Consider the following 26,656-nt stretch of genomic DNA (forward strand, 5'->3'; position numbering starts at 1 on the left):
GATTTCAGTAACATGAGCTCTGATTGGCTGGAGCCACAATCACGCGCGCACTATCGTGCGTTCCCATTGGTTAGTAGTCGTAGTAGTATTATTATTATTATCACGGAGGTCGCAAGCTGTTTCCGTGGTAACGAATAAAAGACGGTGTGGTTCAACGTGCCGCCGTTTCCACTCGACGCCAAATCGTCTCATACGTGCTTGAGTCAATGGAACCCAAACGAATTAAAAAATGAAACCTCTCCACACGGACCGACTTCACCTTGAGCCACTTGAACAAGTCATAAAGTCTTTACCGTATATCACCAAAATATATTAATCGTCTTTATATTGTATTTCTTATCTTTCCCGGTGTGTCTTCTTATTCTTTATATGACATGACATCATTCAAGTGTACTTATTAGGCGGTGTATGGAGCCAGGGGCGCGAAATGTTTTTATCAATTTGTTGAAGCTTTGTGTCTTTTGTGCTCGTCACAAAATACCACAGGAACGTCATTTCCGGGCACGTGGGACACATGACGCATCTCAGAAACACCATGTGAGGACTAAAATTTTTTTCTTTTTAACCCGCTCAATCAATGGCTTCAGGTGATTGGAGAAAAGATCATAGATTTACTGAACTGGCAAAGTAACCCCCCCCCCACTTTTCCCCCCTTCGGATATCTTGTTCCAAGCACGTAATACGTTCTTCTGATGCAAACCTGTAATTGGGCGGTGTATAGGTAAGTGACAGCTCTGTATGCACAAAATAAATAACTCGGGTTATGCACCGGAAGACGTGGGGACAGAAATACTGGACTGTAAATGGTGGACACTTACAATACCCTCCCTCACGTGGAGGTGGCGCTACACGATACACGTTTACATTGAGAATTTGCATCCCCTCCCCAACACAACCTGCAAAGATAGCAACCTGAATACCATGAATGGCCCCAACGTTGAATGAAAGCTGATTACCAAATGATGTTGATACTTGGGCAGATCGGGTGTCAAACTGATATTGGGTGTAAAAGCTGCTAGGCAACTGACCGACGTCATCACCCATGTTGGGGGGCGAGGGCCAATAGTGGCTTTCACGCTGGAACACGTGACTTCGAGTGCGTGGACGCGAGGAGGATGAGGAGGATAAATCATAAATGTGAGGAGGAGAAAATGATTTGAAAACACCTCCTGTTGACAGAGTCAAACGTCGGGGTAAAAACACCCCGATACACTAATTGGGGTAACGCTGATCCTCTGTAGTAAGTCTGGATGTAATCGGCCCACAACTGTAAGAGAGGCAGCAAGATGCACGCATGCACAGAAATATAATATATCCGTATAATATAAAGGTACTATCACATTCATCACCCCCCCCCCCCCCCGAATGTGGGTATAGCCACTGGAATCATCTTCATATCTTGCTTACTTTTCTAGATATTGACAAAAATCGGTCCCAGATAGCGGCGATTTTGAAATCCAAGATGGCGGCATTTTAAAAATCCAAGATGGCGGCAATTTTGAAATCCAAGATGGCGGCAATTTTGAAATCCAAGATGGCAGACCTGAACATTTTAAAATCAAATGGAAACATTGATTTTGGGATTCAGAACCTCTCAAGCTTTTTCAAAAATGTTAACGGTTTCAAATCTCCACAAAATCGGAACGACGTTACATATGGAACCTGACTAACTCCCGGGAATGTTTGTGACGCAAAAAAACATAATGAAAGAAAATAAAAGTTGGTTTGTGCACGGATGGGTAGATGGGAACATGAGGTGATTTCAATAAAACCAACAAGCTGGTGGATCCAGACAACTCCCAGGAAGGTTTGTGCCCCCCCCCCCCAAAAAGAAAGGTTTGTGCATGGGTACGTTTTCACACGTGCTGAAACTGCAAATCTCCGAAGAATCATCTTTTGTTCTTGCCCCATAAAGTAGCCAATCACAGCAAAGATTTGTATTCCAGTCAGCGAAGCGACAGGTCTTATATTCTGTTCCTGATTAAATGCAGCCCTTCATGACTTTCCTAAGAATCCACAAATTAACTAAATACAAACGTCACAGACAACAATGCAGCCATTAGTTAGCTCATGGCTCTCGAGGTGGCAACTGATCTCAAGCAAATGGTTTGTAAAATAAACTCCAGCGGGTTATAAATGGGTGAAGGGCCGGTGGTGAGCACATTCAAAAGGATATAATCTCGAGGGTATGCACAGGATGAAGCCAACAGGCTAGTCACATCGTAAAAGTCCTCGGAAGGTGAAGTCTTCATATCACCGAAGTGTGCAGAGGAACCCGAGTCCACAGGTCGAGTTGTGTGAGAGACGTAGATGACAACCACACGCTGTTAAGGACAATGGGTACTTGAAGTGGAGAAATTGGAGGAACAGGCAAGCTGCCTTCTCGATAATGTGCCAGCGAGGATATATGAGGTTTGAAGTTGTCTCTGAAACAACAGCAGTGCAATATCTGACAAGTAGCTTTGACAAGTAGAGGGAGTTCAGCAAATGATACCTCACTGGGTATGATGTAAGAAGTGAAGCTGAATCTCCACCGACTAACATACAGCGGGGTGAAGTTAGTCCGTCGTGGATCAGGAATAGGGGAATCATGGAACCTTCTCGGGTTCTCATACAGAAGACTCCCATTCCTTCTTTACTGGGTTCGTCGGTTTAAAAATTATTTGTACCACATGAGACCGAGCACAGCAGCTCAGGAAAATGTTGTTCCCTTTCCCCCCTTTGTCTCCTCCATTCCTTCTTTATTTTTCCTTTTTTTCACCCTCCTTTTTGATGCAAACTGTCGGTGTCTTATCCAACTCGTGTTGTTATCGTTGCTGAGGCCACTGCAGCCGCTGAGGTCGCTTTGGTGTCATTGCGATCGAACAAGCCATTCAACAGCCAAAACAACCTTCACCAAAGCACGATTAACTGAAAATACTGGTCGACAACAAATGGAACACACCCTCGCTGCCCTGTATTGGGGGAGGTGGGGCAAATATATCGTTCAGTTGCTCGTAATCCTCTCTGTCGTCATCAGGGGTCAGTAAAACCACTTGAACTGTGCCAGCAATGCAGGCAAAAATTGTAAATAGTCTCTCTACCCTTGTGGATGGAGTTGGGGGAGGTGTTGTGTCCTTGATCTGTCCCTGTGTACCCCCAGCACATAGGCAAAATTTGGTGGCGTTTGACCCAGCCATGTATAAAAAAACGAGCTTCTCATGCAAGCCTCAACAGTTTATACAACAAAACCCCCCTGTGCACAATGAGTGAAAAGTGAGCTTAAGCAATTGGTTCACTTTGTCTGCCTGTCTGTCTACAGACATCAGCCTATGATCGAAGAACTACAGTACTTAGTTCCAATGGAATGTTATATTTTGAATCCTGTAGAACACAAACACGAACACGAACCTTTGGCTCTGAATTTGGCAAATTGTCCGAAATCTCATCCCGACGACACATGCACACAGACGAGTAAGGTAATCGTTTGAGTCTACCTGTTTGGCAGTAAAACAAAATTGAAAATCATTCCAAACAGGAAACTTACTGTTTGTAGGGACCTTATAAAGGACACAAACAACAGGCACGAATAATTATAATGTGATGTGTTAAATAAGGTGGTGTCAGAGGTGGTGCATTGACGCCGGTAAAATTCCGAAGAGTTTTTGTTCCTACAGCCTTTAAAACATTTATTTTCTTTAAACTGAATTTTATACTTGAACACTGTAGAACACAAATCATCTTGTTAGCACTTTCCAAGAACCTCTGGTTTCGCAGTACTTGGACAAAATATGACGTCATTTTACTCCCTCTTGACCAATGAGATTAGCTGCTCGGGCTCTCAGTGTTGGGGAATATCGACTTTCAGACAAAATGGCGGCTCTTAGGAAATATAGATTGTGCTAAAGTGCAAAGCAAGAGTTGAAAAGACCCTTCCCATGTCCTTTTTCTCAAGAACTCTTCTATGAATAACAGCATTACGAGTTCGGTTCAATCTTTCACTTGAGTTCGGTTTCTTCCTTGTCATGGACTTTGTTATGGATGTCGGACCCCAAGACAGATTTTGGAAGCTTCCATATTTAAGTCAGCTCGTTTAATTGAGCAATTTTTGGGTTCAACTGTTGGTGCTTAATTTTTTATTTAAAAAAAAAAAATCTATCATGGCCTCGATTGCATGCTGGGGTTCAAGATTAATGTATTATTCACCCTCTTTGTCCGAAATTTTGTTTTTTCCAACATTCATTCCACTTCATGCCTGGTATTGGCTTAATGGCGAACATGGTGGGCTTGCGATCCGAGGGTCGTGAGTTCAAATCCCACTCAGCTGCTGATTTAATACCAGGTGGGGTTGACTCTGCCTGCCATCCTTCCAAGGTCGGCAAAATGAGTGTCAGCTTTCTGGTATCCTGTGTTGGAGTGGTGACCTGTCCAGGATTGTGTCCAATTGCCAAGAAGACTGCTTCAGCAGCACCAACGCTCTGCACAGAGTATGGTCCCAATGGACGGATGGATTCCACTTTCACAAAGTCTGCCTTGTATGTGAATTGCCTCAATATTCCTACTTTTTTATTATTATTATTATATTTTTTTTTTACAAAGTCAAGGCTCGTGAAAGAGTAACAGCACTGAACAGATCAGGACACAACAGAACAAAAGGAACATCTGTCTTAAAGACTTGGAGGGAGGATTGAGATTAAAGAGGATGTAGAAGTTGATTCCACAGGTGGCAAATAAGAGGAACGAATGAGTGGAGGTGAGCAGTGATCCTGGATCTTGAAAGTGTCACCACAAAGGGGTTGATGGTAGACTACGTGAGCCCTGCAGAGACCTGGGGGGGAAATATGGGGAGGGCAGACGGTGCAAAACCAAAAGGGAGGTTGTCAAAGACAGAGATACCACCGACCTGTTTGCGATGGGAAAATTATAGGCCCATAGACTCAGCTTCATCGTGGGACATTCCAATAATCTTGAAGGCCTTGGTTTCCATGTCATCAAGCTGAGTAAGATTTGAAGCAAGGGAGCCAGTCAAGAGGGGAGAGCAGTACTCCATCAAGCTGCTAATGAGAGCTTTGGAGGTGGATAGGAGTTCAGGAATGCCAAGGAAGGACTTTTGTACAATGGAGAATGCCCAGTCAACGGCTGGCTTTCGAGGCCAACTTAGATATGTGGTTTTCCCAAGAAAGATGGCTGAAAGTGAGACTCAGGAGTTTTAGAGACTGATCTTCTTCAAGAGGATTGTTAAGAAAGTAGATTGGGGGGGGGGGGGTGGCTGCCAGACTGTCCTTTCGGCGAGAGATAGAGATAGAGATAGTGAGAGTGTGAGATTTGTCAGGAATGAAAGACATATTCCAAGTGTGTTGACCATCTTGTGATTTATTTTGAAGACATGAAGGGAGGGAAGAGGCTACAGTTTGCCTGTCTGATGGATGAGGTTATGTCACGGCAGAGGGTGAAGTCATTAGCAAATGAATAAAGAGGATTTTCCAGAGATCAAGAGATCTATGTTTTTTCCCCTCAGGGTGGTGCAGCACGAACCACTTGCTCAGGGTGACGGAGCACAAACCACTCACTCAGGGTGACAGAACACGAACCACTCCCTCAGGGTGGCGGAGCACAAACCACTTGCTCAGGGTGACGGAGCACGAACCACTCCCTCAGGCTGGCGGAGCATGAACCACTCGCTCAGGGTGATGGAGCACGAACCACTCGCTCAGTGTGGCGGAGCACGAACCACTGACTCTGAATGATGTGGCATGGCAAAAGCGTCCACAGAGAGTGAACGATTCGTTCAAAATGATGAAGCGTAGTACGGCTATAGACAATGGGCACTCGGCAAGTGGCTTAAGCACTCATGCACACACTCCAAGTAAATTATTTATAAGGAACTGTTGGCCAGGCTGTTGCTGCATACCATAAATGATCACTTTAACTTAAAAGCACGTTTTCACCGTGCGCAGCAGTTAATGAAATAAAATGAATGAATGAAATAAAATGACTATATCCACAATTGAGTTGCAGCTTATTACAGAACAACCCTGGAGACATCACAAAGTTCAATCGCCCATGAAATAAATATTGCAGATGTTTCGCCATGTTGCCTTCTCGTCTGTGCATGCGTCACTTGGTACATCGTTCGTAGTGCGTGCAAACATTATAACTTTATATTTAAACGCCCATTTTTCCCCAGATTTACGTTGATTCCCTGTAGAGCATCTCACGAAACCTCCAAAATATAGACACAGATCTGGCAGACGCTATGGATGGGCCTTCCTCGGGGGACAGGTCGTAAGGTCTAGCAGTGAATGCATTAAATCATACAGCTCAATGAAGCTGGTTCTGTGAAATAAACATTACAGATGTTCCACCATGTTGTCTTCGTGTCTGTGCACGTGTAACATAGTACATCGGTTCTGAGTCTGTGCAACGGTTATAACTTTTTTTTGAAATGTCCGTTTTTCACCAGATTTGCTTTGATAACCTGGAGAACACCTCATGAAACCCAGGAAAATGTAGACACAGATCGAGCAGATGCTATGGATAGGCAGTCCCTCTGGGGGACAGGGCATGAGGTCCAGCAGTGAATGCATTAAATCATATCGCTCAATGAAAGTGGTTAATTTTGTTCCGTTCCTAAATTTTTTGTTCACTCAATATAATTCTCCAAACATGATAAAAAGATAATTTAATGCTTTGGGAATTTCACTTTTTCTTGTGTATGGATGAATGAGCGAACATAGTCTTATTTACTTAAAGGAAATAGGTATCTCAGCTTAGTTCTAAGATTCGAAGACATTTATTTAGTCCGGACAATATCCGATCCTCAAAACGGAAATAATATTTCGATGATATACTGTAATTCGTCCATGAGAGTAGATCGTGGAAAATCGTATCATATAATGTATGAAATTGCTGTAAGCTCCTAATTTGAAAACTGTAGCACTTATGAAAGCGATGTATACAGTGATTCATAACTATGATGAACAGGCATTTGATAATAAGAGTGAAGAAAGTGAAAAAAAAAACTAATCATTAAGAAATTGTTGCAGACTGTTCCAAGTCTAGGCATGATTGAGCAGGCCAAAAAACATGGCGGCTTCAGACCCCAACGAGGTTACGCAGGAAACGTCTTAAGACCCAGAGAGTGATATGGCCGAGGATCACCTGATGAAGGATATAATTAAATAAGGCCGTTAATTATTTTCAAAAGGGGTGTTTTAATTAACCTAAACACCCAATTTTCACTGTTGCACTTCCTTGGAGTTTTCTTATTTATGCACGCAAACTTTCAGGCTGCAAGGTTTCATGATTTTGGAGTTATGGAGGACACACTGAGGAAACCCCTCACCATCACACACACACACACACACACACACACACACACACACACACACACACACACACACACACACACACACACACACACACACACACACACACACTGATGTTTTTTCGTATCGATAGATTAATTTATTTATTGTTTTACCTTGCTATCCTCTTGCTGTTTGAAGATCTCTTTCATGAAGGTAATAAAACTCTTCATCAAAATGTCCTCTTTAAGAAGTAACAGGATATGATGGCAATTGTGATCATCATGTCTAATGGTTCTCAAGAGTTGACCTTTTGCATTTATTACCATTGTGTGATGAGCAAGATTCCATTTTAGCCAAGGAAGTTGAGCTGGGCCACACCGTCTCTGAGTCGTGGCTCGTACTGGAGCATAGCCGGTCGCGTCCGCACATCAAACCGCCCTGAGCTGCGAGCAGCACGAAGCAGAGGACGAGGTGCATGGTCTGCTAACACTATGGCACCTGGGGCCAGAAGAGCCAAAGAAAGCAACAGTTCGAGGTCTTGCCTGAAGGTATTGGTGTTGTGCGTCATAAGGACGAGGTGGAAGGATGCAACAAGGAACTCTGATCGAAGTTGTGGCAGCTTTTCAGAGGAATGGCCCTGGATGAAGATTACCTGAAGAAAACAACAGGGTGGGGAATGAGGAGTTTTGTGAGATCCCTTTGAGAGATTTACAAACACAGCACAACAAGAATGGCACTCGGAAGGGCGCATACCTCCACCAGGCTGAACAGTTTACGTTTTGTATCCCATCCCACTGATAGGCCGGATCTGCATCTGGACCTGAACCGTCACATACCCATCTCATCCACCAAGTTTCGTCATAATCCATCCAAAACGTTTTGAAATATTGTGATATATAGATACTACACATGGGCTTCAACAGGTGGGGGCAAGAGGCGGCAATGTCTCCCCCCGTCCTCCCCGACTTCTTTGACGAGGGGAGATACAGGGATGGATCCAGAATTTTTTTATGGGGGGGGGGAGGGTTTAACTTTAGGTTAAGATGTTCTCATATTGAGAAATATACCACCAAGCCTTATTCAAATCAATGTAATCATCGAGGAAGAACTGGTTAATCTATCCAGGGCAAGCAGTGTCCGACCATAAATTTACTTTCTCCACAGGAAAATTTGGGAATATCGAGTTACTTGACGAAAAGGCCTCAGGCCTGTCACTAAGAGGAAAAAACAGTTAATTTATCCAAATCTAGTTATATATATATATATATATATATATATATATATATATATATATATATATATATATATATATATATCTATCTATCTATCTATCTATCTATCTATCTATCTATCTATCTATCTATCTATCTATCTATCTATCTCTCTCTCTCTCTCTCTCTCTCTCTCTCTCTCTCTCTCTCTCTCTCTCTCTCTCACTCTCTCTCTCTCTCTCTCTCTCTCTCTCTCTCTCTCTCTCTCTCTCTCTCCCCCCCTCTATCCCTGATCCATCCCCTCACCTTTCCTCTACCTATCTCTCTCTCTCAACCCTCGACCCTCCCCCTGCTTCTCCACTCCCCCCCCTCTGTTAAGGGGACTGTTAAGAACTGACAGTTTACTTTTGAATTTAAAACTGCTTCCCATTCAGGTAGAATGTATGAATTAGATTTGTAATGAACCAACCGGAGGGGTGCAAAGGTCGCTACATGTACAAGCATGCATGCAGGCAGGCCTTTGCCAGGTCCATAGCATGGGTTATAAATGATCACACCTGGTTTTATGTGGAACCTGGTGGTTAAAAAGGAAACGTTGCTGTTTGGGTGCATTTTATTGCCCTTCCCCTTTTCTCCCCCTCCCCTCACACGACCTTCCCTTCCCTTCACGCCACCATCCCTTCCCCACACACTGCCTTCCCTTCCCCTCACACTGCCTTCCCTTCCCCTTGCACTGCCTTCCCTTCCCCTCATGCTGCCTTCCCTTCCCCTCATGCCACCTTCCACGCCCCTTACGCTGCCTTCCCCGCCCTTCCCCTCACACTGCCTTCCCTTCCCCTCACACTGCCTTCCCTTCCCCTCACACTGCCTTCCCTTCCCCTCATGCCACCTTCCCTTCCCCTCACACTGCTGTCCCCGCCCCTCATGCTGCTTTCCCCACCCCTCATGCCACCTTCCCTTCCCCTCACGCTGCCTTCCCTTCTTCTCATGCTGCCTTCCCCTACTTTTGCTTTGCCTTCCCTTCGCTTCCTCTCACACCACCTTCCCTTCCCCTCACACTGCCTTACCTTCTCTTGCCCTCATGTTTCCTTCCTTTCCCATCATGTTACCTTCCCTCCACTTCCCCTCATGCTTACCCCCTCCCCTCTCCACCCCTTGTGGACATCTCCTGGCAGTCTCCATGTGCTATATTAACGTACCTCATTTCGTTCAATTCTGCGCTACCACCGACCCCCCCCCATTCTCTGCACAAGTCCCACTACCAAACGAACCACTCACCTCACACTTACCTCCTCCTAAACTGCATCCCTCTACCCACTTCCCCCTTCTCCTACTCCCTTTCTCCCTCCCCTCCCAACTCCCCCAACCCTCTTCTCTCATCCCCCCTCTCTCCTCTCCCTTCCCCCTCTCTCCTCTCTCTCCATCCCCTTCTTCCTCTATCCCTCCCCCTTTCTCCCCCCTTAATAGCTCCATCAGCAAAGTGATGGGTTATATTTGCTAGTACTGTATAAAATATCGTGGTTATATAGCTCCGATAGATTCCAATTGCACTGGCCCACAGGCTGACACCAGAAGCCTGAAGCCTAAGGACTGAAGGTTGAGGCCTACAACTACTCTTGCCTTCACAAGGCCCCTGATGCCTATCAGCTCCAACTTTTCGATATTTGATGATCCCTTTAACTGTCGCTTTGCTCGTTTTACCCTGAAGGGTAAACTTATAGCGAGGGCATGGTGATTGGGAATATGACAGCTCCAAAGATGTCTTTCGTTTCACACATCACCAAAATGGTGGCTGTATGATTTTTCAGGTTACAATTGCAGGTGGAGTCAGGCTAGCTGTCCAACCAATGGGTGGAAAGGAGAATTACACATGGACGGATGGACGAACAAGCATATTATTATATAGAGATTCATTATAACCTGTGAATTTTAACTTAGAGGGAGATTACTTATGGAGGGAAAGGGGAAGACATTTATAAGGTGCTGTTTGGAGGAACCATAAAGCCTTAAGATTTGAATTTATCTTGTTGATGCTTCATCCCTGACCTTTGTGGTGACCTGTGCTGTATGAAGCATGTCATGAGCCACGTGCAGGTTTTCACGTTTGCTCTCAATGAGCATCAAGGTGGTATTTAGAGGAAGCCAAGGTGTAACCCACAGTGCAGCATAACCCTGGCGACAACCGAGTTGTAGCACCCAACGTGGTTGAAGTACTTGCACCACACGTTCGAGGAGGTGTCCTGAGCACACACACACACGTACACACTTACACGCATGCATGCGCCACTTTTACACACACACACACACACACACACACACACACACACACACACACACACACACACACACACACACACACACACACACACACACACACACACACACACACACACACACACACACACATACACTCACCCTCCCTTTTCCTGCTGGTGGTTTCACAAAAATGATGTGTTTTGTCTCCAGGTAGGTATGAAGTATTTCTGTTTTAATTTCTGGATAATAGTACATTGTTATTTTCTGGATAACCTGGATAATGAAGAGTATTTTCTATTATTCTTTCTCACCCCCGATGAAAGCAAGCGAATGATTGTTTGACTCAATCTTTCAGTTTTCTGGACCATGTGAATGCTAATGTTATCTATGCAAACAAAATGCAATGTGTGTGTGTGTGTGTGTGTGTGTGTGTGTGTGTGTGTGTGTGTGTGTGTATGTGTGTGTATGTGTGTGTATGTGTGTGTATGTGTGTGTGTGTGTGTGTGTGTGTGTTGTTCATTAAGCAAAACATATTCTTTCTGCTAACTCTGCCACCCCCACCTCTGTCTCTCTGTCTCACCCTCTCTCTCTATCCCATCCTTGTTTTACCCCCTCCCAATACAGTGCAGTACATTGCTCCAGCATCTCTCACTCTCCCTCCCATCTCTCTATCTTTGTCCCATCTCCTTGCTCTACCCTCTCCCAATACAGTGCAGTACCTTCCTCCCGCATCTCCTCTCTCCCATCTCCTCTCTCCCTCTCCCTCTCTCTGTCTCTCTCACCCTTGGATGGTGTTTGTCTTCGGACGTGTCCGAGCGTTGTTCGTCTCCAGCCAGCTTGGCTCCAGACGCGTACAGGTGTTTTTTTTTTTCTCCAGACGCGTCTGGGCAGTGTTTGTCTCCGGACTGCTTGACTCTGGACACATTTGGGTGGTCTGGCCGGGATTTTGTCTGCAGACTTGTCCGGACAGGAGTTTGTCTCCAGACCGGGTTTATTCTATGAGTGGGAGAAAATGGATTTCAGACATTATTTTGTTTCAATCTTCACTGTTATTCTATGCTGAATCATTTTGATGAGATGGTATGAAATGTAATTAATGCTCCACCGCATGTTTGCTTTCCCTTCCTCTCACCTCACACTGTCTTCCCTTCCCCCACCACTCATCGCTCCCATAACTCCTCTCTCCTTTCCCCTCCACCTCTTCCCTCTGGGTTACCTCACTGGGATCTGAAGCCGCCATGTTTTTTGGCCTGCTCAACCATGCCACGACTTGGAACAATCCGTACCAATTTATGAACGATAAAGTATTTTTTTTATTTATTTTTTTACACTTTCCTCACTCACATTATCAAATGCCTGTTCATCATAGCTATGAATCGCTGGGTACATTGCAATGCTTATAAATGCCCGGAGACGCCAGCGTTCATGGCTATATTTCATTTCTGCACATGGCATAACCACGAAAATGTCTTAAACTATGCAGAATTACAAAATATCACCTCCAGAATTTAACTTGGCAGCAGTTCTGACTGCTAAAAAAAAGTGTTCATTTGTCCAATTCGGACATTGCTTGAACATTTCGGGGCGCATTGGTTTATTTGACTGATTGGTAATTAATTGCCAAGGCCGGTGTTCCATTTGAGTGCTTGCTTGAGTGCTTAAGCCACTTCCCCTCCCCTTAGCAGCCTTCCCATCCCCACACCCACACGTTGCCTTCCCTGCCCGACACACTGCCTTCCCATCCCCTCACCCACACACTGCCTTCCCTTCCTGACACACTGCCTTTCCCTCCCCTCACGCTGCCTTCTCCTCCCCTAACGTGAGCATCCTTTCCTCTCCCCTCATGCTGCCATCCCTCCCCCTCCCCTCACTCTGCCTTCCCCTTCCCTTACTCTGCCTTCCCCTTCCCTCACTCTGCCTTCCCCTCCCCTTACTCTGCCTTCCCCTTCCCTCACTCTGCCTTCCCTTCACTTCACGCTGCCATACCTTCACCTCCCCTCATGCTGCCATCCCTTCCCCTCCTCTCACTCTGCCTTCCCCTCCCCTCATGCTGCCTTCCCATTCCCACACCAACACACTGCCTTCCCTTCCCGACACACTTCCTTCCCCTCCCCTCACGCTGCCTTCTCCTCCCCTAACGTGAGCATCCTTTCCTCTCCCCTCATGCTGCCATCCCTCCCCCTCCCCTCACTCTGCCTTCCCCTTCCCTTACTCTGCCTTCCCCTTCCCTCACTCTGCCTTCCCCTCCCCTTACTCTGCCTTCCCCTTCCCTCACTCTGCCTTCCCTTCACTTCACGCTGCCATACCTTCACCTCCCCTCATGCTGCCATCCCTTCCCCTCCTCTCACTCTGCCTTCCCCTCCCCTCACATCACTCTACCATCCCTTCCCCTCACGCTGCCATCTGTTTCCCTCATGCTGCCATCCCTTCCCCCTCATTCTGGCATCCTTTTTCCTCCCCTCATGCTGCCTTCCCCTCCCTTCACACTGCCATCCATTCACTCCCCTCAGGCTGCCATCCTTTCCCCTCCCCTCACTCTGCTTTTCCCTCCCATCACTCTGTCTTCCCCTCCCCTCACTCTGCCTTCCCCTCCCATCACTCTGCCTTCCCCTCCAATCAGTCTGTCTTCCCCTCCCCTCACTGTGCCTTCCCCTCCCCTCACTCTGCCTTCCCCTTCCCTCAATCTGCCTTCCCTTCACCTCATGCTGCCATCCCTTCCCCTCTCCTCATGCTGCCTTCCCTTCCCCTCCCCTCATTCTGCCATCCCTTCCCCTCATACTGGCATCCCTTCTCCTCCCCTCATGCTGCCTTCCCTTCCCCTCACACTGCCATCCCTTCCCCTCCCCTCATGCTGACTTCCCTTCCCCTCACGCTGCCATCCCTTCCCCTCCCCTCATGCTGCCATCCCTTCCCCTCATGCTCACATCTCTACTCCTACCCTCATGGTGCCATCCCTTCCCCTCCCCTTACGGTACCATCCCTTCTCCTCCCCTCATGCTGGCATCCCTTCTCTTCTCCTCATGTGGCCTTCCTCTCCCCTCACACTGCCTTCCCTTCCCTTCAAACTGCTTTCCCTTCCCCTCATGCTGCCTTCCCTTCCCCTCATGCTGCCATCCCTTCCCCTTATGCTGCTCTCCCTTCCCCTCATGCTCACATCTCTTCTCCTCCCCCCATGCTGCCATTCCTTCCCCTCATGGTCACATCTCTTCTCCTCCCCTCATGCTGCCACCCTTCCCCTGAAGCTGCCATCCCTTCCCCTCCCCTCACACTGCCTTCCCCTCTGCTCACGCTGCCTCCCTCACCCCCCCCACACTGCGTTCCTTTCCCCCTCCCCTCATACTGCCATCCCCTCCCCTCACACTTACCTCCTCTCAAATCCTCTCCCATCTCCACCCCCAAATGAACATCTCCAGGCATTCTCTACATTCTGTATCAACATGCTGTTTTAATGTACCCCATTTCGTTCAATCCTGCTTTGCCCTCTCCCCCTTCCCTTAAAGCTCCACTTCCAAACACATATCAAGAACTCCTCCCTCCTCTTTCCCCCTCAAGTTCCCCTCCAAATGCAGATCCAGAACACCCTCCCCTCAAATTTACCTCCACCCAAACATCCTCTCCACTCCATCCCTTCCCTCCTCCTCTCTCTCCCCCATGCTCCTCACTCCCACCCCTTGTATAGCAACATTTGGGGAGGGGTCGCTCGCCCCGCCCTCGCCTAACTTGCTCTTTCCCATTCCTAGCTCCCGCCTTCGTAGCTCCCCCCCCTCTTCCTCACCTCGCCTTGCTATCCCCCTATCTCTACCCTTCCCCTCTCTCTCTCCCCCCTCCCCTCTTCTCTTTCCCCTCCCTCCTCTCTCTCCCTCCCTCTTTTTCCCCAACCCCTCAATATTCCCATTGGTGAAGTGATGGGTAAGTTATATTTGTTGGAAAATTTTGAATAGAGTTGTTTCCATAACATCTGATTCATGAATTAATAATGCAGTTGTTTCCATGGCATCTGTGTGAAACTGGGAGTGACAGATAAAACTCAGAAAATGAAAAAGCCAAGTTATGGTGGAGTTACAAAAATGGATAGTACAGTGGATAGTTAGCCAGAACAAGTAACATTTGCAGTGTGTCTGTTTTACCTGGAATCATGTGCAATGTCACTCACTGCCGTCGCGGTGATATTTGTGGAGCCGCTGTTTTCCAGTTAAACTTGTGGTGCCACTGTTTTCCAGTTAAATTTGTGGTGCTACTGTTTTCCAGTTCAATTTGTGGTGCCACTGCTTTTCAGTTAAATTTGTGGTGCCACTGCTTTTCAGTTAAATTTTTGGTGCCACTGCTTTTCAGTTAAATTTGTGGAGCCACTGTTTTCCAGTTAAATTTGTGATGCCACTGTTTTTGAGTTAAACTTGTGGTGCCCCTGTTTTTACAGTTAAATTTGTGGAGTGGCTGTATTATCAGTTAAATTTGTGGAGCCGCTGTTTTTCCAGTTAAATTTGTGGTGCTACTGTTTTTCAGTTAAACTTGTGGTGCCACTGTTTTTCAGTTAAATTTGTGGTGCCCCTGTTTTTACAGATAAATTTGTGGAGTCGCTGTTTTTCCAGTTAAATTTGTGGTGCCACTGTTTTCCAGTTAAATTTTTGGAGCCGCTGTTTTTCCAGTTAAATTTGTAGAGCCACTGTTTTACAGTTAAATTTGTGGTGCCACTGTTTTCCAGTTAAACTTGTGGTGCCACTGTTTTCCAGTTGAATTTGTGGTACCACTGTTTTCCAGTGAAATTTGTGGTGCCACTGTTTTTCAGTTCAACTTCTGGAGCCACTGTTTTCCAGTTAAATTTGTGGAGCCGCTGTTTTTCCAGTTAAATTTGTGGAGCCACTGTTTTCCAGTTAAATTTGTGGAGCCACTGTTTTCCAGTTAAATTTGTGGAGCCACTGTTTTTCCAGTTAAAATTTGTGGTGCCACTATTTTTGCAGTTAAATGTGTAGAGCCACTGTTTTCCAGTTAAATTGTGGAGCCACTGTTTTTCCAGTTAAATTTGTGGCACCACTGTTTTTCCAGTTAAATTTGTGGTGCCACTGTTTTCCAGTTAAATTTGTGTTGCCACTGTTTTCCAGTTAAATTTGTGGTGCCACTGTTTTTCTAGTTAAATTTGTGGTGCCACTGTTTTCCAGTTAAATTTGTGGCGCCACTGTTTTTCCAGTTAAATTTGTGGCGCCACTGTTTTTGCAGTTAAATTTGTGGAGCCGCTGTTTTTCCAGTTAAATTTGTGGAGCCGCTGTTTTTCAGTTATACTTGTGGAGCCGCTGTTTTTCAGTTAAACTTGTGGTGCCACTATTTTCCAGTTAAATTTGTGGTACCACTGTTTTCCAGTTAAATTTGTGGTGCCACTGTTTTTCCAGTTAAATTTGTGGTGCCACTGTTTTTCCAGTTAAATTTGTGGAGCCGCTGTTTTTCCAGTTAAATTTGTGGAGCCAATGTTTTCCAGTTAAATTTGTGGAGCCACTGTTTTCCAGGTAAATTTGTGGAGCCACTGTTTTTCAGTTATACTTGTGGAGCCGCTGTTTTTCAGTTAAACTTGTGGTGCCACTATTTTCCAGTTAAATTTGTGGTGCCACTGTTTTTCCAGTTAAATTTGTGGTGCCACTGTTTTTCCAGTTCAATTTGTGGTGCCACTGTTTTTGCAGTTAAATTTGTGGTGCCACTGTTTGTCCAGTTAAATTTGTGGAGATGCTGTTTTTCAGTTATACTTGTGGAGCCGCTGTTTTTCAGTTAAACTTGTGGTGCCACTATTTTCCAGTTAAATTTGTGGTACCACTGTTTTCCAGTTAAATTTGTGGTGCCACTGTTTTTCCAGTTAAATTTGTGGTGCCACTGTTTTTCCAGTTAAATTTGTGGTGCCACTGTTTTCCAGTTAAATTTGGGCGCCACTGTTTTTCCAGTTAAATTTGTGGTGCCACTGTTTTTCCAGTTAAATTTGTGGAGCCGCTGTTTTTCCAGGTAAATTTGTGGAGCCACTGTTTTCCAGTTAAATTTGTGGAGCCGCTGTTTTTCAGTTAAACTTGTGGTGCCACTATTTTCCAGTTAAATTTGTGGTGCCGCTGTTTTCCAGTTAAACTTGTGGTGCCACTATTTTCCAGTTAAATTTGTGGTACCATGGTTTCCAGTTAAATTTGTGGTGCCACTGTTTTTCAGTTCAACTTGTGGAGCCACTACTTTCAGTTAAACTTGTGGAGCCACTGTTTTCAAGTTAAATTTGTGGAGCCGCTGTTTTTCCAGTTAAATTTGTGGAGCCGCTGTTTTTCCAGTTAAATTTGTGGAGCCACTGTTTTCCAGTTAAATATATGGAGCCACTGTTTTTGCAGTTAAATGTGTAGAGCCACTGTTTTCCAGTTAAATTGTGGAGCCAATGTTTTTCCAGTTAAATTTGTGGCACCACTGTTTTTCCAGTTAAATTTGTGGTGCCACTGTTTTCCAGTTAAATTTGTGTTGCCACTGTTTTCCAGTTAAATTTGTGGTGCCACTGTTTTTCCAGTTAAATTTGTGGTGTCACTGTTTTCCAGTTAAATTTGTGGCGCCACTGTTTTTCCAGTTAAATTTGTGGTCCCACTGTTTTTCCAGTTAAATTTGTGGTGCCGCTCTTTTTCCAGTTAAATTTGTGGAGCCGCTGTTTTTCAGTTATACTTGTGGAGCCGCTGTTTTTCAGTTAAACTTGTGGTGCCACTATTTTCCAGTTAAATTTGTGGTACCACTGTTTTCCAGTTAAATTTGTGGTGCCACTGTTTTTCAGTTCAACTTGTGGAGCCACTGTTTTCCAGTTAAATTTGTGGAGCCGCTGTTTTTCCAGTTAAATTTGTGGAGCCAATGTTTTCCAGTTAAAATTTGTGGAGCCACTGCTTTTCAGTTAAACTTGTGGAGCCACTGTTTTTCAGTTAAATTTGTGGAGCCACTGTTTCCCAGTTAAATTTGTGGAGCCACTGTTTTTCCAGTTAAATGTGTAGAGCCACTGTTTTCCAGTTAAATTGTGGAGCCACTGTTTTCCAGTTAAATTTGTGGTGCCACTGTTTTTCCAGTTAAATTTGTGGAGCCACTGCTTTCCAGTTAAATTTGTGGCGCCACTGTTTTTCCAGTTAAATATGTAGAGCCACTGTTTTCCAGTTAAATTGTGGAGCCACTGTTTTCCAGTTAAATTTGTGGAGCCACTGTTTTCCACTTAAATTTGTGGAGCCACTCTTTTTCCAGTTAAATGTGTAGAGCCACTGTTTTCCAGTTAAATTGAGGAGCCACTGTTTTCCAGTTAAATTTGTGGAGCCACTGTTTTCCAGTTAAATTTGTGGCGCCACTGTTATTCCAGTTAAATTTGTGGAGCCACTGTTATTCCAGTTAAATTTGTGGAGCCACTGTTTTCCAGTTAAATTTGTGGAGCCAATGTTTTTCCAGTTAAATTTGTGGTGCCACTGTTTTTCCAGTTAAATTTGTGGAGCCACTGTTTTTCCAGTTAAATTTGTGGCGCCACTGTTTTCCAGTTAAATTTGTGGTGCCACTGTTTTTCCAGTTAAATTTGTGGTGCCACTGTTTTCCAGTTAAATTTGTGTCGCCACTGTTTTCCAGTTAAATTTGTGTCGCCACTGTTTTCCAGTTAAATTTGTGGTGCCACTGTTTTTCCAGTTAAATTTGTGGTACCACTGTTTTCCAGTTAAATTTGTGGTGCCACTGTTTTTCAGTTCAACTTGTGGAGCCACTGTTTTCCAGTTAAATTTGTGGAGCCGCTGTTTTTCCAGTTAAATTTGTGGAGCCACTATTTTCCAGGTAAATTTGTGGAGCCACTGTTTTTCCAGTTGAAATTTGTGGTGCCACTGTTTTCCAGTTAAATTTGTGGCGCCACTGCTTTTTCAGTTAAATTTGTGGCGCCACTGTTTTTCCAGTTAAATTTGTGGAGCCACTGCTTTCCAGTTAAATTTGTGGCGCCACTGTTTTTCCAGTTAAATGTGTAGAGCCAATGTTTTCCAGTTAAATTGTGGCGCCACTGTTTTTTCAGTTAAATTTGTGGCGCCACTGTTTTTCCAATTAAATTTGTGGAGCCAATGCTTTCCAGTTAAATTTGTGGAGCCACTGTTTTTCTCATTAAATTTGTGGTGCCACTGTTTTTCTAGTTAAATTTGTGGTGCCACTGTTTTTCTAGTTAAATTTGTGGTTCCACTATTTTTCAGTGAAATTTGTGGTGCTCTTGTTTTTCTTGTTAAATTTGTGGTGCTCCTGTTTTTCTCGTTAAATTTGTGGTGCCACTGCTTTTCAGTTAAACTTGTGCAGCCACTGTTTTTCAGTTTAACTTGTGGAGCCACTACTTTTCAGTTAAACTTGGGGAGCCACTGCTTTTCAGTTAAACTTGTGGTGCCACTGTTTTTCAGTTAAACTTGTGGTGCCAGTTTTTCAGTTAAATTTGTGGTACCACTGTTTTTCTCGTTAAATTTGTGGTGCCACTGTTTTTCTCATTAAATTTGTGGTGCCACTGCTTTTCAGTTAAATTTGTGGTGCCACTGTTTTTCAGATAAACTTGTGGTGCCACTGTTTTTAAGTGAAATTTGTGGTGCCACTGTTTTTCTAGTTAAATTTGTGGTGCCACTGCTTTTCAGTTAAACTTGTGGTGCCACTGTTTTTGTTGTTAAATTTGTGGTGCCATTGTTTATCCGGTTAAATTCGTGGAGTCGCTGTTTTTCTGGTTAACGCTGTTTCTCGTTAAAATATGTGGTACAGCTGTCTTTCCAGCTATATTTGCAGTGCAGCTGTTATCCTCGTTAAATTTGTGGTGCCACTGTTTTTGCGAGTAAATTTGCAGCATGGTTGTTTTTCTGGTTAAATCTGTTTTCCAGTTAAATTTGCGGTTGCACTGTTTCTTGCGGATAAATTGGGGTGATGCTGTTTTTGGTTAAATTACGTGGTGAAGCTTTCTTTCGGGTTATACTTGCAGTGCAGCTGTCATCCCGGTTAAATTTGTGGTGCCACCATTTTTCCGATTAAGCTTGTAGTGCCACTGTTATTCCCGTGAATCTGTTGCTGCTGTCTTTTAAGATAAATTTACGGCATAGATGTTTTCAGGTTAAGTTTGTGGTGCTGCTTTCTTTAAGAGTAAATTTGTGGTGGGGCTGTTTTCAAGTTAAATTTGTGGTGGAACTGTTTGTTCTTGATAAATTTGTGGAGCCACTGCTTTTTCGGTAGCATTTGTAGTGCCACTGTTTTGCCGGTGGCATTTGTAGTGTTGCTGTCTTACCGATAGCATTTTTAGTGCCACTGTCTTGCCAGTGGCATTTGTGCTGCTGCTGTTTTACTGGTAGCATTTGTAGTGCCGCAGTTTTGTCTGTAGCATTTGTAGTTCCGCTGTTTTACTGGTAGCACTTGTAGTGCCGCTGTTGTAGTGGTAGCACTTGTAGTGCCGCTGTTGTAGTGGTAGCTCTTGTAGTGCTGCTGTTTTGTCTGCAGCATTTGTAGTGCCACTGTTTTGTCTGCAGCATTTGTAGTGCCACTGTTTTGTCTGTAGCACTTGCAGTGCCACTGTTTTACCGGAAGCATTTGTCGTGCCACCGTTTTTCCGGTAGCATTTGTCGTGCCGCTGTTTTACCGGTAGCATTTGTCGTTCCACCGTTTTACCGGTAGCATTTGTATTGCCGCTGTTTTGTTGGTAGTGTTTGTAGTGCCACTGTGTTGCCGGTGGCATTTGTGGTGCCGCTGTTTTTTCTGGTAGCACATGCAGTGCCGCTGTTTTGTCTGTATCATTTGTAGTGCCGCTGTTTTACTGGTAGCACTTGTAGTGCCACTGTTGTAGTGGTAGCTCTTGTAGTGCCGCTGTTTTGTCTGCAGCATTTGTAGTGCCACTGTTTTGCCGGTAATGTTTGTAGTGCCGCTGTTTTAACGGTAGCATTTGCCGTGCCACCGTTTCGCCGGTAGCATTCCTAGTGCCGCTGTTTTGCCGATTGTGTTTGTAGTGCCACTGTTTTATCGGTAGCATTTGTCATGTCACCGTTTTGCCGGTAGTGTTTGTAGTGCCACTGTTTTGCCGGTAGCATTTGTTGTGCCACTGTTTTGCTGGTGGCATTTGAAGTGCAACTGTTTACCGGTAGCATTTGTAGTGCCGCTGTTTTACTGGTAGCATTTGTAGTGCCACTGTTTTACTGGTAGCACTTGTAGTGCAGCTGTTTTGTTTGCAGCATTTGTAGTGCCGTTGTTTTACCGGTAGCATTTGCAGTTCGCTGTTTTGCCAGGTAGTGTTTGTAGTGCTGCTGTTTTACTGGTCGCACTTATAGTGCTGCTGTTGTAGTGGGAGCTCTTGTAGTGCAGCTGTTTTGTTTGCAGCATTTGTAGTGCCGTTGTTTTACCGGTAGCATTTGTAGTGCCACTGTTTTACTGGTAGCACTTGTAGTGTAGCTGTTGTAGTGGGAGCTCTTGTAGTGCAGCTGTTTTGTTTGCAGCATTTGTAGTGCCGTTGTTTTACCAGTAGCATTTGCAGTTCCGCTGTTTTGCCAGGTAGTGTTTGTAGTGCTGCTGTTTTACTGGTCGCACTTATAGTGCCGCTGTTGTAGTGGGAACTCTTGTAGTGCAGCTGTTTTGTTTGCAGCATTTGTAGTGTCACTGTTTTACTGGTAGAATTTGTAGAACCACTGTTTTGCCGGTAGTGTTTGTAGTGCCGCTGTTTTACCGGTCGCATTTGTCGTGCCACCGTTTTGCTGGAAGCGTTTGTAGTGCCGCTGCTTTACTGGTAGCATTTGTCATGCCACCATTTTCCCAGTTGCATTTGTAGTGCCACTGTTTTCCGGTAGCATTTGTAGTGCCTCTGTTTTGCCGGTAGCATTTGTGGTGCCACTGCTTTGCTGGTAGCATTTGTAGTGCCACTGCTTTGCCAGTAGCATATGTAGTGCCACTGTTTTACTGGTAGCACTTGCAGTGCCGCTGTTGTAGTGGTAGCTGTTGTAGTGCCGCTGTTTTGTCTGCAGCATTTGTAGTGCCGCTGTTTTTCTGGTAGTGTTTGTAGTGCCGCTGTTTTACCGGTATCATTTGCCATGCCACCATTTTGCCAGTAGTGTTTGTGATGCTGCTGTTTTTCTGGTGGTGTTTGTAGTGCGGCTGCTTTGCTGTTTGTGCTTATCGTGCCGCTGTTTTGCCGGTAGTGTTTGTGGTGCTGCTGTTTTACCGATGGCATTTGTCCTGCCACAGTTTTGCCGGTAGCATTTGTCGTGCCACTGTTTTACTGGTAACACTTGTAGTGCCATTGTTGTAGTGGGAGCTCTTGTAGTGCCGCTGTTTTGTCTGCAGCATTTGTAGTGCGGCTGTTTTGCTGGTAGTGTTTGTAGTGCCGCTGTTTTATCGATAGCGTTTACGGTGCCACTGCTTTGCCGGCAGCATTTATAGTGCCACTGTTTTACTGGTAGCACTTGCAGTGCCGCTGTTGTAGTGGTAGCTGTTGTAGTGCCGCTGTTTTGTCTGCAGCATTTGTAGTGCCGCTGTTTTGCCGGTAGTGTTTGTAGTGCCGCTGTTTTACCGGCATCATTTGCCATGCTACCGTTTTGCCGGTGGTGTTTGTAGTGCCGCTGTTTTACCGGTATCATTTGCCATGCTACCGTTTTGCCGGTGGTGTTTGTGATGCTGCTGTTTTTCTGGTAGTGTTTGTAGTGCCGCTGCTTTGCCGTTGGTGCTTGTCGTGCCGCTGTTTTGCCGGTAGTGTTTGTGGTGCCGCTGTTTTACCGATGGCATTTGTCCTGCCACCGTTTTGCCGGTATCATTTGTACTGCCACTGTTTTGCCGGTAGCATTTGTTGTGCCACTGTTTTGCTGGTGGCATTTGAAGTGCAACTGTTTACCGGTAGCATTTGTAGTGCCGCTGTTTTACTGGTAGCATTTGTAGTGCCACTGTTTTACTGGTAGCACTTGTAGTGCAGCTGTTTTGTTTGCAGCATTTGTAGTGCCGTTGTTTTACCGGTAGCATTTGCAGTTCCGCTGTTTTGCCAGGTAGTGTTTGTAGTGCTGCTGTTTTACTGGTCGCACTTATAGTGCTGCTGTTGTAGTGGGAGCTCTTGTAGTGCAGCTGTTTTGTTTGCAGCATTTGTAGTGCCGTTGTTTTACCGGTAGCATTTGTAGTGCCACTGTTTTACTGGTAGCACTTGTAGTGTAGCTGTTGTAGTGGGAGCTCTTGTAGTGCAGCTGTTTTGTTTGCAGCATTTGTAGTGCCGTTGTTTTACCAGTAGCATTTGCAGTTCCGCTGTTTTGCCAGGTAGTGTTTGTAGTGCTGCTGTTTTACTGGTCGCACTTATAGTGCCGCTGTTGTAGTGGGAACTCTTGTAGTGCAGCTGTTTTGTTTGCAGCATTTGTAGTGTCACTGTTTTACTGGTAGAATTTGTAGAACCACTGTTTTGCCGGTAGTGTTTGTAGTGCCGCTGTTTTACCGGTCGCATTTGTCGTGCCACCGTTTTGCTGGAAGCGTTTGTAGTGCCGCTGCTTTACTGGTAGCATTTGTCATGCCACCATTTTCCCAGTTGCATTTGTAGTGCCACTGTTTTCCGGTAGCATTTGTAGTGCCTCTGTTTTGCCGGTAGCATTTGTGGTGCCACTGCTTTGCTGGTAGCATTTGTAGTGCTAATGCTTTGCCGGTAGCATTTGTAGTGCCACTGCTTTGCCAGTAGCATTTGTAGTGCCACTGTTTTACTGGTAGCACTTGCAGTGCCGCTGTTGTAGTGGTAGCTGTTGTAGTGCCGCTGTTTTGTCTGCAGCATTTGTAGTGCCGCTGTTTTTCTGGTAGTGTTTGTAGTGCCGCTGTTTTACCGGTATCATTTGCCATGCCACCATTTTGCCAGTAGTGTTTGTGATGCTGCTGTTTTTCTGGTGGTGTTTGTAGTGCGGCTGCTTTGCCGTTTGTGCTTATCGTGCCGCTGTTTTGCCGGTAGTGTTTGTGGTGCTGCTGTTTTACCGATGGCATTTGTCCTGCCACAGTTTTGCCGGTAGCATTTGTCGTGCCACTGTTTTACTGGTAACACTTGTAGTGCCATTGTTGTAGTGGGAGCTCTTGTAGTGCCGCTGTTTTGTCTGCAGCATTTGTAGTGCGGCTGTTTTGCTGGTAGTGTTTGTAGTGCCGCTGTTTTATCGATAGCGTTTACGGTGCCACTGCTTTGCCGGCAGCATTTATAGTGCCACTGTTTTACTGGTAGCACTTGCAGTGCCGCTGTTGTAGTGGTAGCTGTTGTAGTGCCGCTGTTTTGTCTGCAGCATTTGTAGTGCCGCTGTTTTGCCGGTAGTGTTTGTAGTGCCGCTGTTTTACCGGTATCATTTGCCATGCTACCGTTTTGCCGGTGGTGTTTGTAGTGCCGCTGTTTTACCGGTATCATTTGCCATGCTACCGTTTTGCCGGTGGTGTTTGTGATGCTGCTGTTTTTCTGGTAGTGTTTGTAGTGCCGCTGCTTTGCCGTTGGTGCTTGTCGTGCCGCTGTTTTGCCGGTAGTGTTTGTGGTGCCGCTGTTTTACCGATGGCATTTGTCCTGCCACCGTTTTGCCGGTATCATTTGTACTGCCACTGTTTTGCCGGTAGCATTTGTTGTGCCACTGTTTTACTGGTAGCACTTGTAGTGCCATTGTTGTGGTGGTAGCTCTTGTCGTGCCGCTGTTTTGTCTGCAGCATTTGTAGTGCGGCTGTTTTGCCGGTTGTGTCTGTAGTGCCGCTGTTTTATCGGAAGCATTTACGGTGCCACTGCTTTGCCGGTAGCATTTATAGTGCCGCCGTTTTTCTGGTAGCATTTGTCGTGCCACTGTTTAGCCGGTAGCATTTGTCGCGCCGCCGTTTTGCCAGTAGCATTTGTCGCGCCGCCGTTTTGCCGGTAGCATTTGTCGCGCCGCCGTTTTGCCGGTAGCATTTGTAGTGCCGCTGTTTTGTCTGTAGCATTTGTAATGCCATTGTTTAGCCGGTGGCATTTGTCATGCCGCCGTTTTGCTGGTAGCATTTTTAGTGCCGCTGTTTTGTCTGTAGCATTTGTAGTGCCACCGTTTTGCCAGTAGTGTTTGTTGTGCCTCTGTTTTGCCGGTACCGGTTGTATTTGCTTGATGCCAGATTTAAATGTGGGATTGCTTCATGGGAGATGCCTTTTATCTGACTGAAGAAATAAAAATTAATTTTTAAAAGCAGTGTTTTTACTCACCTGCAGGGAAACATGAATGTGTGTTTCTGTGAAGAAAAAGCAATTTGTTTGTCGATGGAAAAAGTATGGGATGTTTCCATGTTCCCACTCACCTTTCTCAGGGCCAAGGTGTGGAACCAGTTCGTGATAGTAGCTGAACTCGTCCATGAGCTTCAATACCCTTTCCACGTCCTTTTTTTTCTTTTCCACATCATTCTTTGTCATGATCATATTTTGTTGTTGGTCATTCTCTTCCTCTTCCCCCATCATACTCTTATCCTCCGGTCTGTGGTGTATTTGATCCTCCTGTTTCATCAGAGGAAAGATCTTCCCGTCATTCCTCTTCAGTTTCTCTTGTGGGTTTATCTCTACCCATTTTCCAGCCCAACACACCCCATCCCGCTCTCTTTCGCTTACAGGAGTCTCCACCACCAATCCTTTTGCATATTTTGCCACTTCTGCTGATGCTCTGCCTCTGCATGCCTCTCTGTGCATTCCCTCTGGTATGTGCGACATCACAAATCGGCGCAAGCGCTCCGCACGGGAACAGCCATTCAACCAATCTTGTACTCGTGGAGCGACAGTGCAGTGCCATGAGTACTTGAGACGGAGACGATGTCGGAGCAGTTGAGAGGCAATAAAGGGCGAGCAGGCCAATGCAATGGGGGGAGACAACAGCACCACCTGAAGGATTACAATGGTGGGAGTGGGCACAAAAATGGCACAACAGATAAGATTTTGATTTTTAATGATGGATACATTTTGTTATATTAATTATCTACAGTCCTGTGCCAAAGTTTTTAACGACGACATTTTAATCATGAATTTGAGTTTCACTCTTGCAGATAATATGAACCCACAAACATGCCAAAATATCAAACATCAACAAGACTCAAAAATATAGGACTGCATGTCCTGACGCTCACCTGGATCGGGGACAAGTCACTCAAACCCCCCCTTCCCCCATCCCCCCTCCACGCATACCTCCTTAGACCCTGAATTTTTTGATGCCATGAACAACCTTAGGTACATAACTGGTGATGAAGGTTGTCATCAAGTTTCATTGAAATTGTGTGGGGTTTCCAAGAAAAGAGCAAATATCTATTTTGTAGGGTAAACCAGCCTCATTTAGACCCCGTTAGACACCCTGCGTAGAGCCCCGTGATGAGCGCAGATTTTCATGCAGACAATACACTTTGGTACATCACGGGTGATGAATGATGTGGTTAAGTTTCATCAAAATTGTGTATGTGGTTTCGGAGGAGACAACAAATACCTATTTTGAGGGGTTAAACCACCCACCAACCCCCATAGACCCCCTAATAAGTGCAGATTTTGATGGGGTCGCTGCACTTTGGTACATTACAGGTGATGAAGGTTGTGGTCAAGTTTCATCGAAATTGTGCATATTGTTTTGGACAGGAGAAAACAAACAAGTACAGGTACAATCATGGCCAAGAGCCAAACAAGACACCAAACAAGTACTGGTACAATCACCGCCGAGAGCCAAACAAGAAGACAAACAAGTACCAGTAAAATCACCACCGAGAGCCAAACAAGAAACCAAACAAGCAGCAGTACATTCACAGCCATGAGCCAAACAACAAGACAAACAAGTATCGGTCTAATCACCACCATGAGCCAAACAAGAAAACAAACAAGTACTGTACCAGTGCAATCACCGTCGAGAGCCAAACAAGAAAACAAACAAGTACCGGTACAATCACCACGGTGAGCCAAACAAGAAAACAAATAAGTACCGGTACAAT

At 45.3% G+C, this 26,656-nt stretch overlaps 1 protein-coding gene across 1 annotated transcript; it reads right to left on the reverse strand.

Moving 5' to 3' along the window:
- Positions 1-7,008: 7,008 nt before the first annotated feature.
- LOC147025596 (transmembrane O-methyltransferase homolog) lies at positions 7,009-25,566 on the reverse strand. Its single transcript, XM_085883684.1, has 3 exons — positions 25,001-25,566; positions 10,547-10,740; positions 7,009-7,941 (listed from the first exon to the last, which is right to left on the reverse strand). The coding sequence occupies exons 1-3, from the start codon at positions 25,401-25,403 to the stop codon at positions 7,639-7,641; spliced, it is 900 nt and encodes a 299-aa protein (XP_085739810.1). The 5' UTR covers positions 25,404-25,566; the 3' UTR covers positions 7,009-7,638.
- Between the last annotated feature and the right edge of the window lie 1,090 nt (positions 25,567-26,656).

Source organism: Eptatretus burgeri, chromosome 6 (genome assembly GCF_056783735.1).
Source record: "Eptatretus burgeri isolate ZD-2024b chromosome 6, Ebu_testis_v1, whole genome shotgun sequence".
Taxonomy (NCBI): Eukaryota; Metazoa; Chordata; class Myxini; order Myxiniformes; family Myxinidae; genus Eptatretus; species Eptatretus burgeri.